Below are 15,354 nucleotides of genomic sequence, written 5' to 3'. Positions count from 1 at the left end.
ATTCAAAGATATCACAAGTTCATATAGATGATGTACTTATTGACAGACCGGCTAAACTACTCGCTGAACTACTTGCTGAACTACTTGGTGATCTACTCGTTGAACTACTTGTTGATCTACTTCTTGAAATACCTTTTGATGTTCCGCACAAATGAAGCTACAAAAGAAAAATTAAAATTCGTTTTCTCTTTTGATATTTTAGATTTTCGAATTTTAGTTTTGCATTGATTTTAGAAAATAAAAAGTTTCCATATTTTGTCATCTTTACCTTATTTTGTTTATTTACTTTTGATACATCATTCTCTTGTTGTGCAAGGAATTCCACGAAAAAAAAAGAGCAACAATGACATAATACTATGTGGAGAAGGAAGAAACCAACCAGGAGAGGTGTTTCAATGAGAGTTGTGAAAAACTATGGCATGAATAGTACTCTAAATCAGATTTTGAGGATGCATCTTGTCGTGAAGTACCGGAACCAGAAGCGCCTGACTCCTATAATACCAATAAAGGCTATCGTAAACCATGCAATAAATTTACTGATGATTTTTGCAGCCATGGTTCGAAATATCGACGATTGACTCGAGATATTTCTTTTCGGGAAAAGCGAATTATATTAAGCAGAGAGAAGTCATGGAGTATAAAGGGGCAACATCAAAGGAATACCATTGCCAACGTCCTCCAAGGAGTGAAGATAAGGTCGACCATTACACTTTGATATAGTGACTGCCTAAAGTCTCATGTCAAGCAAAACCGAGACACAAGTTCTTTCACAAAAATCCACTAGTAGTACACGAAATGCCTTAAGAAGTGACTCAGAGAACATCAATGTGACATTAACCATATGATTACATAGCTAAGAGAGACTCAAGAATCAGTAATCTAAGAGTAGGCGAGCTGAAACATGGCTCTCGACGAGACCCACTACTATCCAACCCACCCTAACCTACCAAACAAAACTCAGGTTATTTCTAGACAATGGTTATGAGTATTTTGGTCCTGAATCTTTTGAGTTTGTAGGACGTGAGAGAGATTATGTACAATGGGAACTCAAGATGAATAAGTACTTTAAGTACTATTCCATTCCTAAAGAAGAGAAGCTCGACTATTGTCTTGAACAACTCATGGGAAGCGCATAACGTTGGTGGAATCGAGAAAAGATAGATTGTGGTATAAGGAACCACCACTCAAAACGTGGGGAAACTAAAGTTTCTTATGAGGGAGAGATACGCACCACACAGTCTTCCTGAACCTAGTCAACACAATTACCATCCAAAGGAACCAAGCTGAGAGAACTCTCAAAAATCTACGTGTTAGTTCCAATCAAATTGCGAATCAAGATCCCGCTAAGAAGAATGAGATCGGTACATGTCCAAAAGAAGACACAAGCCCCATACATGTACTTGAACTATATGTTGAACCGCATGATGGACTAAAGCAAGGTCAGTCCTATGATTCTTTAAAATCGAATGAACCAACATGTTATAGATGTCATAAGAAGGGACATTTTGCTGCAACTTGCTCTAAAAGGCAAGTAGTAGATGCTACATCACTAGAGCTGAAAGTGAATGCATCTAGCTCCCTTGATTGTCTCGTAAATTCATGTTTAGAAATTCTCAATTCTAGATTAATGCACTTCTCTTTGCCAAAGGTTATTAATACAGGTTTATGTCATAACATGGGTGACACATCTAAAGAAGTAGTATTCAATTAAAGATTTAGGAGGGTTTGGTGGAATTTAGGAAATTTTTGATTTGAAGAGATTTAAGTTAGTTTTATGATAACTTTGGTCGAATTGTTATTTTTCGTTTCAAAAAACTATAGATAATTTATAATTTGGTGAGATTTCAAAGAGATAATAATAGGTTGACCCATAAACAAACTCAAAATATTTCTATTAAAGCGATACACATAAGCATAACGAGATTCACCACCATGCTTGACCCATAAACCAACTCAAAATTCCATCTAAATTCATCAATTTTGCAAATAAAGCTCTTTTATGTTATTAGCGAAGAAACAAACATGAGAACTGAGGATCAAAATGGACCTAGCAACAAATTGACGTTTACTTGTCAAATGGTTTTATTCATCTATTTGAAACCGTTTGTGCTCCTCGAGAATCTGATTGAAGCTGTTCGAGACTTCTGAGGATGAGAAGTAACTCATCACCAAACTCTTTTGACTTTAGTCCTGGTACATATTTCGAGATAAATGGGGACTTTGATTTTAGGATCTCTTATGTTATTTTTCTTCAAGGGATCAAGATCGAGGGAGATGAAGACGAGGATGAAGAGACACTACAAGAAAACAGTCGTTTTGCGAGGGAAGAATTACTCGCTAATCCCTCGCAAACAGCTATACGCAAGGGATTTGCGAGGAAAACGAGTTCCTCGCAAATCGCTTCTCGCAAATGGTTATATGTCGCAATTCCCTCGCAATTTTTGCGAGGAACTGTTTTCCTCGCAAATCACACGCTTGCCTAGTACTTCCCTCGCAATAACTGCGACGGATTTGCGATTCTTTTTTACCGCCTTGCAAATCTCTAGCAGAATTTGCGATGGATTTGCAAGCGTTCTGCAACGTTTTTTCTGATATATTAAGACTTGATTAGTGTCTGATTAGCCTTTAATTACCTAGTTAATTAGTTGTTAATTATAGATGATTTTGTATGCAATTCAAAGCTGAAATTTCATTAACTTGTTCTAAATAGATAAATACACAATTGAAGCTTAAATTCAAAAACAATATTAGATTGTTTGAAACTCTAAGAACTTGTTCTAAAGAGAGATAACAAGGAAAAAGCAAGACAATGTTTTCAAAATACAGTTGATAGAGGAGAGGATCCTGTTGCAAGGTTAGCTAGGGCAGCAGCTGCTGTCTCCTCATTGGCCACCTGCGGTTCTGGAGCAGTAGACACAGGTGGTTCATTTGGGTTGGCTTGTCCTGTCTGTGTCGAGGAACCACGTCGAAGAATTGCAGCCAAAGCAGGATCTTTTTCAGCAAGATAGTCAAACAGGATGTCGAAGCTATTGATCCTCTCAGCCTGAGATTGAATGCATGCTTCAGCGGCAGCCAGCTTCTGAGAAAGTATGACCGAATCATCACTAGGAAGCATTGGACCACTATGGGCTGAGGATGCTTCAAACTGCAGAGATCCAACCCCATAAATCCTTCCTTTCTTTCGCGGAGCAACCTGCAAAGATCACAAACACTCACAAGGACACAACAGAAAAACCATGAGAAACCAAGTTCAAAAGAATTCAGACACAAAGTATAATGAATAAGCTGCCAAGACTAAGAGAACTTTATATCAAACACTAGCGACACAACACAAACATTTCAGACAAGTACACAACACAAACACTTCAGACAAGTACACTAAAGAATTCAGACAAGTACAGAAGTACACAACAGAACTGAATTCAGCTGCCAAGTACACAACAGAATTCAGACAAGTACACAACACAAAGAATTCAGACACAAAGTATAATGAATAAGCTGCCAAGATTACGAGAACTTGATATCAAAGACTAGAGACACAACACAAACATTTCAGACAAGTACACAACAGAATTCAGACAAGCTTACAAGTACACAACAAGCTGCAAAGAAAAAGCACAGAAGATTTACCTCAGTAAAAATCTTGTTCTTGGCATGAACAGACAATCCACCTGATCCAGTGCTCTCCGGATTGTCCACTGAGCACATATGAGACTCTTCCTCTTCTATCCTAGATGTCACTTGCTTGTAAATTTCCTCTGACTTCCCATCGATGAAAGTTCCATCCGCTTTTCTGTGTGTCTCATCTAGCAGCTCTAGGAAATCAGGAGTTGTTTCTCCAGTCTTCTCACACTGAAACACAAAGAGATAAACAAGTTAGATTCATAACATTGTAGTTTAAGTAATGGTAAGGAGAGAAGAATACTTATCTTACCCGTTTTCTTGCACGAGCTTTGTAAGAGGTCTGGCCTGAACGGTGTTTATAGATGCCTTTGCCATCCGGATCATGATATCTAGCATTTCTGCTGTTGTTACTCTTTTTCTCTGACTTTGGATCTTGCCAAAACTGTACTAGACCTTTCCACACATCAGGATCAATCCATTTTGGCTTGGCTTCATCACCCTTCTCCTTCCAATTTCCCTTCCACCTTGACACTTGATCAGACATCCTAGACTTTAGCTTTGCTTCAAACTCAACCCTTACTCTTTTGTTAATTGAACGGTCCCAGTTATATACTTGCTACAAAACAGACAAAGCAAACATCAAACATCAGACTACAAAATAGACAAAGCAAAGCAAACAAAACAGACAAAGCAAACAAAACAAGCATAAACATCAAAAGAGCACAAAACTTACCGCAAACGTTTCATACCATCGATCGATTGTAGCCTTTGATGTCTGTGACCAATTGGCATGAGGTTCTTTGAAATCTCTTTCAAATATGCTGCGGACTGTTGCTGCAATTGTAGAGTCATCGTCAAACCTACAATAACAGCAACAAAACACATAAGGATCTCTATGTCTTTATACTTCTAAGAAACTACAATGCTAAGTACAACCAACCTAAATCCAGAGACTTCTAAGGCAGGACCAAACTTCTAAGGCAGAACCAACCTAAATCCAGAGACTTCTAAGGCAGAACCAAACTTCTAAAGCAGAACTAACCAACTTACAAGACCTAATTCCAGAGACTATAAGCTTAACCTTACCATAGAGTTCCCGGAGGACGCTTTGGGTCTAGCCTTGTCAAGCCAGCACGACCAGGACTATCGAGGAGCTCTTCCAGTGTCAGATTGTTGAGACGGTCAGCTTGAACATCAGAATGATTGACAGAAGGCTGAGTCGTTGGCGTTGGAGGCGATGGTGGAACGGTTGAACCTGAACCTGAACCTTGAACCCCTGAGATATTCCCACCACTAAGCGGAGAATTGACATGCAACGGGTCACGCTGCTGTTGTCTAAACCGGACATAAGTATTATCCGACGGCATCTTGCACAAAAAACAAATCAAGTGTTAGATCTGGGAAAAAAGAAGTAAGATCGGATCGAAGAAGAATAGGTCAGATTTGAGAGAAGAACTTAGATCGGAGAAACAGAGGTTACCTTTGAGGCCAAACAGATCGAGTCAGAGAAGAAGAGCCGCGGCGGTTCTGGAGCACAGATCGAAGAAGAAGAGAGGCGGCGAAGAGAGTCTGCGCCGTAATTAGATCGGAGAAGAAGAGAGGCGGCGATGAGTATAACAGATTAGAGAAGAAGAAGAAGAGAGGCGGCGACGGAATCAGATCGGAGAAGAAGAGCTCCGGCGCCGAAGAGATCAGAGAAGAAGAAGAAAAAATTTAGGGTTAGGGTTTGATGCGGCTGGTTTGAGCTTCACTCAAACTAGGTCTTCGAGTATATATAGAAATTTATTTCCTCGCAAAACCCTCGCATAGTTTGCTTTGAAATTGCGAGGAAGATTTTTAAACCAATTAAAACGCACCACATATTGCGAGGGAATTGCGAGAACTCCTACCAAGTCCCTCGCAATTTATGATTTTTAATAATTTAGGGTTTAGGGTAAAATTTGCGAGGGAAGTGCGATTGCGTCTAGCAATTCCCTCGCAATTCTTCAACCAATTAACTCACCATTTTGATTCAGTGTTTGAATCAGATCTGATTTAGATTCTCCTATTTCGAATAAGACTCTCAGCAAATAAAAACATGACTAAATATTTTAAATAATTTAAGGTTTATGGTAAATATTTGCGAGGGAACTGCTACGACAGACTTGCAAATCTCTCGCAAAGACCTCGCATTGTTGAGTCAATTTGAAAAAATACAAGAAAACACTACTTAAAATTATTCGGATTAGTTATTCTGAATCATTAGGAAGTTAAATATCTACATTAGAATCTAATTTCATCTCAAAAACTTCAAATGTACATTTTTCCCAAATACATCAATGATGAACTTATGTGTTTTCAATAATATGAATAATAAGTGTTTAACATCTTCAATATGAAATGTTGATATTGAAACATATACAATATATTTTTGTGCATCACCATATAATCAAATTGTATGATTATACAGTCATTTAGATTTACATTTATAAATAAAAATCAAAGATCCCAAATCACTTCTATGTATTTTAGGGTTTAGGGTAAAGATTTGCGAGATTATTGCGAGTGGTTTGCGAGGGTTGATATCGTTAATTGCAAAGTACTCAGACTCTCGCAATATTTGCGAGGAAGCAGACTCTCGCAATATTTGCGAGGGATTAGCAACGTTCGTCCGTGGTGTAGCAAAATACCTGCAATTCCCTCGTAATTGTTCCTCGCAAAATGACTGTTTTCTTGTAGTGAGAGGAGATTGTTCAATAGTTTAGTTTCGTTAGCCACATGTTTTTAGTTCTTTTCAAAAAAAAATCAAATACCACCTCTAGAGGTGTGATTGTTTAGTTCTTATTTTTACACTAAAAAGGTATCCTTAGGGCTTAGGCTCACCAAATCATTTTTCAATATTTTTTAAAACAAATTTGGTTGTTTGAATAACAGTCAATTTCTTATGGTTTTAAGAAATTCATGATTGAATAACATGAGATTTGAAATGATTTTACATAAATTTCAATTTCAATAACATGAAATTTGAGATGAGATTTTAAAATCACTAATTGCATAACGTGTGATTTTTACAAAAAAAAAGCAAAAATTTCCAAAATCATTATTATAATACATCCCCTACAATTCTAACAATAGCATATTATGAAGTAATTAGAAATTTGGAGCATAGAACAAATCGTATAATGCCAGTTTCAAATATTTTAGAAATTTGATATTCGGACTTCTGAATTATTAAGAACAGAAAACAAATCTAAAATTGTTAAAACGTGTACAAAAATGTAGAATACACACTCTTACTTTCATAGAACTCTAGAAAACATGTTCTAACAAAATTACACAAAATTTTATCTATAAGAAAATCAACATTTTCAATAAAACCAATAAAAGTTCACTTCATAACATGTCTATTCTTGTATATCTACATGTTATTGTGATTTTCTTTTTTTGAAAACAACTTAAAATAAAGTATAGGTTTATGTTTGTCCAAATTGACATTTTTACCAAAAAAATAAAATATGTACAAAACAGTGGTAGATATCATTTTTCCTAGTTTTCCCTATTTAGAAATATGTTCAAAGAGAGATAGTACATTAAATTTTTATAATTTGTTATTGGAATATACTCCTATTATACCAATATGAATCAATTTAAATATTAGTTGTTGAAATCTCATTAACTATTTTAGATTAAATTGGCTACTTTTCTGTTATTGATAGCGGTATTTGACAATTATGTGATCCGAATAGTACTCTCCAAATCGGGCAAGACATAGGTTCAGTGTCTTTTTCATTTTCTAGTATGACGAAAATGCTCCTTCTTGATTCCTTTTTCTTACTCTTAGATATTTATTTTCTATGAGATTTGATGTAGTTTTTAACAACTTAGGAGTCTTTTATATTTTAATTTTCCATTGCAACCAAATATGAAAACTGATTAATTAGAAGTTAAAAAAGAAACATAAATTATTTAGATGATAAATTAGTTAAGAGTACATTAATACAAACTATTTAAAACATTATAGAGAACTAAAATTAAGAATAATATTTATTTTGGATTTTGTTGTTTTGTGGATGGATCATGGAAAAGAAGCGATAAGTTTTGTGGATAAGGGTGGTTTTGCATCTCATCAAATGGAGAGTCGTCAACCATAGGAGTAGCCAATCTGCGTAGAACTCTATCTCCACTCCATAGAAGTTGAAGCTCTACTCTCGGCGATGAAGTGTATAATTGGTGCCGACAATCAAGAATTAGCATTTTCAGCATATTTGGAGGATTTCCAAAGCTACAAGGAACAATTCACAATCTTCTCTTTATGTTTAATATCTTGTAATGCAAATGTAAAAGCGGACAATTCGGCACGAAAAATTTATACTCAACTGCTTCGTATTACTTATGTAAACAATATAACTTAGGATTGACTCCTCTAAGCTCTAAATAAAATCTGATGTAAAAACTCTAAATATAAGGACAACAAACCAACATGTATGAGCTAGTACAAAAACACATAGTTTTATTGAAAAAAGGAAGAACGGGATAAAACAAAACATAAAAAAGGTCATATCGTCTGAGAGAAGTCTCACGGTTACTATTAGTTTTTACTCTCAAATGACCATGAAAATAAATTAGATACACTGAAAAAACTTAAGTGGACTATAACTTTGATCCTTAATCCCACTGAATTGTTAAAGTCACCTCAACTTCGTTAGATTCGTCCATTAAAACCAGGGTTTGCCTCCGACCAATTGAACACGTTTGGGTCCATTACTTGCATGTTTGATTTGTCGAATTCGCGACGGTTCTGCAATACTTCACATGTTGTCATCCCTAGATTTTGGACTTTTTTCATTCCCTTTTTCGTTCGAAATTAATACAGCTTTTAGCCTTTCAATTTCTACGTGCAAATGTTCGGTCAAGGCTGCAACAATAGAGAAAATAGAAACAAATATTCTACAGTTAAAAAGGAAGACGTTTTTTGAACAGGTGTTGTGGTTAAGATTCAAGTAAAAAGTTTTGTTCATAATGCGTTATTTTGTTTTACGTTGTAATAAAAAAAATATACATCATCCTACACATTAAGTTTCAGGTATAGCAGAAAAAGTAACCGTATTTTACGGTTAAGGATCTACTAAAACTTATTCAAAAAAGTTTCCTTTTTATGCAATATATTTAACCGTTTTTATGATGGAAATTGCACATAAAGAAGATCTTGTCGTCGTAAATACTATCATGGTGAATGCAAAATAAGTGAGATGCAATTACCAGCATAAAAATCAAACTAAAAGACTTGCTAAAGTGTCGATAAATAAAGAGATGTACCATCACGAAGTTCGGCGTGTTGCTCCAATGATTCAATTCGAATCATGATTTCCTTCTTCTCATTCATCCTCATTGTTTTATCATTCTGCATGTACATTAAAACAATATAAATTCATCAAACTTATTATAGATATTGTTTAGACATGATAAGCTCATGGTTGCTAATTTCATATGTTTCACCTCCAAAAGCTTGATCTTTTCAAATATTGAAGCATTTTTGTTCTCAAGAAAGTTTATTTTGAGTTCCAAGTTAATCATATATTGTAACTTCTTCTGCTTTGAACGTGCCGCGGACTCTTGATTTTTCAAGATTCTGAAAGAGCATACATATGGATAAATGTCACAAACCATGATAATAATAAAAAAGGAATACAAAAAAAGAAAAGAAAAAAAGAAGCATAAATAATAATTTAGTCACAAAAATTTACTTACCTTCTGACTTCCTTAGGATCCGATGCAACCTCTTTAAGTTTGGTACTCTTTGCTATCTTATTCAATTCATCATCAGTATAAACACTGGTATCAAACTCAAGCTCGGAAGCATTTTGTTCTCCATCAACCGATCTTGAAGAGGAAACGTTATTCGGAGAAGGAGGCAGTTTTAGTAAGTCACTCAAACAACTATCCACTGAAAGACTCCTGTAGTGTCTCTTGAAAGGTTCAATGTCGTCTTTGGGTGCTCTTCTCTTCACACACAAAGGAGGCAATAAAGATTTCTTCTTAACCCTAATGGAAGAGTCTCTACTCTCCACAGAAGCAGACGGGTTCATCAATGGTATTGAATTGCGACGGGATGACGACGGAGAAGGACTCAATGGGGGCAAGGAAGAGAAGGCAAGTGAAGGCTGAGTTATCGACCGTGGTCGGGAAGGAGTGCTATTGTCGGATCCATTCATTTTTAAGGATTGAAGAAGACAAACAATCGAGTATAAATCTGCATCATAAAAAACAAGTCATGTTTCTACGTATAACTCATTTTTCTTACATGCAGAAAAAAATTTAGAAATATGGAAAAACTAACAATTATAATGATCAAAGATATTTTGTTTTGAATCGTGACAACAACGAGGTTCTCATCAGTTTATTGAGAAATGAGAACAAAAACACAATTGAAACATTGAGTAAGCAATAAAGAGTTGAAAAAAACCTCTCAGAAACTGAAATATGATTTCTGTTGTTTGGATGGATATATATATATATAGTTTGCATTACCCTCTTTTTATATTGTTTAGGAACAACAAATAAGTCTCATGTTTTTATCCTCATTTATTAGAATTTTATGATTTTCCTTATGAAATCCATAAGTTTGAATCTTATTTTTGTCAATATAATAACATACAAATTTTGAAGTCAAAATATTTGATTGAACTCTGTGCGTTTTAGGTAATATAATGAAAACTTATATATCTAAGGTGATTAAGTTTTGCTATTGACTCAATCTTAATTTAAATTAAATTATTGGGATGTTAATTACTTTGGCTAGTGAATGATGTTGGAGTGTTGTCTACTTTTGCTAGTGAGTAGTTAATTTGGTATGTTGTTTATTTTGCTACTTAACTATTTTGGTAAAAAAAAAATTAAAAAAAAAATCTTAGAGTTATTTTGGAATGCTGTTTATTTTTGCTATTGAGGTATTTTGGCAAGTGTGGAACCCTTAGTCTATTTGTTGACCAATGCTTCATTAATGCTTCATTAATGCTTCATTAATGCTTCATTAATGTTTCTACATCAAGATATCTGGGGTACGTATCCAAGATATTGCAAATTATTAGCAGATTTACAGATCAATGGAGGCAAATTATTAGCAGATTTACAGATCAATGGAGGCAATTATAGACGATCTCCAATTATAGACGATCGCCAGGATTCTATGCAGAGAGGATCATTGAAGGTGATCATCAAGAACATGAAGAAGGAGAAGGAGAAAGAGGTGTCGTCTCTCGTGAATTTAATAACGGAGAGCATGAAGAAGAAGAATAAGGTGTCATCTCTCGTGGATCTAATAATGGTTGGAAGGAATTGTCCGTGGTAAAATTGGATATATAACAGTTTTCATAATTTACAATCAATAATCTACTGCTAATAAAAAAAGCTCATTGAAGCTTCTCCACGTGTCTACATCAGCGTTTCTAAAACACTCTCTCCATACGCCACGTCATCTTCAGATTTCATTAATTAAAAGTTTCAATTATTATTTTTTGGCCAAAAAAAAAAACATATACCACAAATAAAAAAAAACATACACTTAGTGTACCTTATCATTCCATATTGAGCAAACTTCGCCGAAGATTGACGGGTTCCAAACCAACATATGTGGTTCTCGATCGGAAGCAAAATGGGCTTGCCGAAGAAGTATCCGGTATAAGCAGATGGAACCCGGAGAAGTATCCGATGAACCGTTGAGTGCCGAAACAGGCGGCAGATAACATGTAGCAAAGGGAGAGACGAAGGTCTCCCAAGATAGTGATGGGTGCAAATAATGAGCATTGCAAAACATTAGGGCAGGCCAAAAGAAAGCAGCCCAAAAAACTTAACGGGCCTCTACACCACCCAAAAGGTCCCAAGATGGGCCATGCCCAAACTAAAGTCTTCTTCCAAAGTTGTATAGTAGGGATCTGACCTAATACAAACGAGGTCGAGAACATGCAACGGCGGCGGGTGACAGAGGCGAACAAATCATTAACCATTGAGATCAATAGATGGCAGAGATCACCGAAAGGAAGGTCGGTGAAACAACAACCACCGGCTTTAACCAGAAAAGATGAAACGCGTGGCTAGGGAAGAAACGGAAAAAAATGAGCCGGTAACGAAGTAGCTGTTGGTTCTCCCAGAAATGAGGCAAAGTACGTCGGCCCGGTACGCTGAGCCAAAGATCTTCAGAGAAAAGATTCTAACAGATCTACAATTGGCAAGACGCGACAGCGAGATTAAAGATGGAAGGAGACGAAGATGACAGACTAGAGGCTTGAAAAGATTGAGACTAGACTTGTTTTGATTTTTTGGGAGAAGAGCGGAACAACAAAGAGAAGACTGTGTTCGACGCCGGCGAGCAACTGCTACATCAGCGCCGGAGACAGTGAATTATATAAAAACTATATGAGAAATAATGCAAAATTTAATGAAAGAAGGTTAAAATATAAAGAAGCAATTGAAATAATATTTCTCCTTCGTATTAGTTTTTTTTTGTCATGTCATTTTGGATTCATAAACTATACAGTCAACAAAAATATAAAAAATCAAATTATTTAGTCTAAGTGATACAGATTCTCCCAATGTTTAAGAAAAACAAGTTTTACAATTTTTTTGTACAAAGTTAAAATGCTTCTACAAAAAATATATAAACATTTATGGGCGTAACCTGGTTTCCTCTAGTAAATTTAGGAGGAAAAAGAGGTATCTTGGCAAGTTGTTATTTATGGTAATTGAATAACGTGTTACTTAAAGGGTTGACTATCCTTTTTTATGAGAGGTATCGTATAACACTGTTACACGAGATGCATCTCATGCAATGGTCCCGTTCTATTTTTTCAATAACAAAGTTTCAAAACTTATCTCCTGAATCATAATCTGAAATCATAGAATCCACATATCTCAGCTTTAGTCGGTTTATTATTTACGAAAATTTTTTTAACCACCTAAAAATGATACTAAAAAAAAATAATCAATTACAACCAAACCCCCAAAAGAATGATCACAAATTTTATGAGATGTTGCATAAGTAACCATTTCTCAACATAATTAGAGAATTAGTAATTTTAATATTTACAATTAGCAAAATAATGATTTTTTCTGTAGATTACTATTTGATTGATTTGTCAAGCCTCACCAAAACATTTAATTTACAATCATGCCATTGAAATTAAATTATTTTTTTCTCCCTCTCCATCTCCACACGATACCTCTTTCTTTCTCAAATGCACATCTCTTTTTTATTTTTATTTATTTTTATTTTCTTTTTAGATCCACTTAAATTTAACAATTCAAATATTTGTCAATATAAAAAAATTCTAAACAATTCCAGATCCATAACATTAATATTTTTTCTGTTTAATTTCACATGTATTATGTATAATTGATTTCAAATATTTTTTATATACATAGTTATATATATAACTTATTCAGTGTACTGATGTATAAAAGTGTAATTATTTTTATTTGTACACCATTAAACTGTACAAATACAAATTTTTATATTTCTATACACTTGGACAATTAAAATGATGTAAGGATAAAGTTGGATACATTTTTATTTAGATATACGCTTAATAAACTATGCATATAAATATGTATGTATAAAATATTTGAAGTTAAAATATACATAATGCATGTAAAATTAGAGAGAGAGAAAAATATAGATTTTTATGGATCTGAAATTTTAAGAAAACAAATTTTTAATAATGGGTATTTTAATTTGAAGATTATGGAGATATAATAAAAATAAATAAAAGAATAAGCTAGAGGTGTGTTAAAAAATATGGTTATTGTCAATAATATTCAGTTTCTGCTTTGGAAACTATGTTTCATATAAAGTCTTCCAATACACTATACACGGATACACCCACCTCAAATAGTCGAAAGCCTTTTTAAGTAATTTCACAATTCCACTACAAAACCTATCTCACACAAAGTGTATTACACAATCAGTCAAAAGTCCCTATTTTGCTAATTATAAATAGTACACTAACTACTTTTATAACTATGTTTCAAAAAGTTAATATTTTTCATCTCACTTAGTTTTTAACCATTATTACGTGAAGGATCCTTAATCCACATAAGATGGTTGGTGTATGATATATTCCTATCTTCACTGATTTTATCTATGTTTTAGGTATAGGATTTTGAGTTTTTATTATTTCTCGAGTCTTTTTAGTCTCTTTTCAGGTACTCTATGCAGTGGGACAACAATGAAGATAAGGAGACATTTTGGAGCAAAAGCTAAAGAAAAGGAAGCTAAGGACGATTTTGGATTTAGGAATCAAGAGGAGTGTTGATCGACACACTCTTGGTGTCGATCGACACCAGTTTCGGCCCAGCAGAGTCCAAGACGCTTTCAAGTTTACAAAAGAGGAAATTTGCCCCAGAAAACTTCCCTATTTACATTATTAGTCCCTGGACGTTTTATAGGGTTTATATACATTGTTTTAGACCCTAGTTTCGATTAGCAAGTTCTTATTATCAACCTTTTTTCAAAAACTCTGTTATTGAGAGACATAAGCTATTCATCGATTATTTTCAAAGATTCATTCAAGTTCTTAATACAGTGAAGAGATCCCTGCTTTCCCTTATCTTATTTACTGTGTTTATGCTTTCTTATTCAATCATGTTGTTTGTTACAATCAATATGTCTGAGTAATCTGCTTGTTAGGAATAGGGTTTCTCATTAGGGATTCATATGGTTTAGTAGATTGCCCCCTTTGCTAGGTTATCTGTAGAATTCATCATCTTTGATTATACCTAATGCTAGATCTAGAGTAATTAACTAGATCTTTATTCCAGACAATAGATATGCCTACCATAGGTATCTGTAGTTGGATCTATTATTTGATGAGCCTGGTTTATAGGTGTGTAATAAGAATCGGCCTATCTACTAAGGTGAACAATTGAACTCGTTAAGAATGCATACTTAGGTTAATAATCTCTCGGCTTCTCCGGTTATTCTTAGCTATAGATATAGGGAGTTTCGCGGAACACCACCGGTTATTCAATAATTAGAGTTTGAGTTTAAGAATGGTTCGATAACAACCTAACTTTCTTTAGATCTACTAACCAATAGTTTCTTGAGAACACCCTGTTCCTAGCTCTTTTCCTAATCGTTTACAACACAATCAACGTGCTGGTTTTCTTACTTTGTTTTCTTACTATTTCAATCATTACCTGCTAGCTTAATCTCGACATTCAACTCACTGTTTGAACAAAAGAACTTTGTGAATTTGATCCTTAAATACTACAATTGATCTCTTATTTGAGAGAGTAGTTCTAGGGTAATTTGAACTTTATCAATGTATATTGCCAATATGTAACCACACTAAATTTATTGTCACTGGTAACTACACCGCATTGTAGAGAGTTACTTAGTGAGCAGCAAAACAAGTAACTTTTATCCTAATTTGCAACTACATCATTATTTTTCACATGCATCTAATTGTAATTATTATTTTTTGTTCTCAATTCAAATTTTTGAACCCTGAGTAGCCTAATAGGGCTTTAGAAGTGTAAAAGAAATTTGTAAAGCCTGAAACCATATCTTCATGGTTTAAATCAAGAGGAAGAAGCGATTCTTTACGGTGTCACTCTCAATGCCCTCTTATTTTTGGTGATGCATCTTCTTTATTAGGAAATACATCAGACATGTGATAAGTCTCTCTAAATCTCTTACGTAAATCGCGATACTGCTTGCGATATGAAGAGAATAAAAGACATGGAAGATGTTTCATA

The 15,354-nt window shown here is 34.5% G+C and overlaps 1 protein-coding gene and 1 pseudogene across 2 annotated transcripts; both read right to left on the bottom strand.

Moving 5' to 3' along the window:
- Positions 1 to 2,815: 2,815 nt before the first annotated feature.
- Positions 2,816 to 4,991, bottom strand: AT2G13160 (annotated as a pseudogene; the record flags this gene model as incomplete). Its single annotated transcript has 1 exon — positions 2,816 to 4,991.
- A 3,420-nt stretch (positions 4,992 to 8,411) lies between these two features.
- AT2G13150 (Basic-leucine zipper (bZIP) transcription factor family protein) lies at positions 8,412 to 9,815 on the bottom strand (the record flags this gene model as incomplete). Its single annotated transcript, NM_126912.1, has 4 exons — positions 8,412 to 8,518; positions 8,920 to 9,004; positions 9,100 to 9,232; positions 9,352 to 9,815. 4 exons carry the CDS (start codon positions 9,813 to 9,815, stop codon positions 8,412 to 8,414), a joined length of 789 nt encoding a protein of 262 aa, NP_178956.1.
- Between the last annotated feature and the right edge of the window lie 5,539 nt (positions 9,816 to 15,354).

This window comes from Arabidopsis thaliana, chromosome 2 (assembly GCF_000001735.4).
Source record: "Arabidopsis thaliana chromosome 2, partial sequence".
Lineage (NCBI taxonomy): Eukaryota > Viridiplantae > Streptophyta > Magnoliopsida > Brassicales > Brassicaceae > Arabidopsis > Arabidopsis thaliana.
Note: the sequence above shows the minus strand (reverse complement) of the source record. Positions and strands in the feature narration are given on the sequence as shown.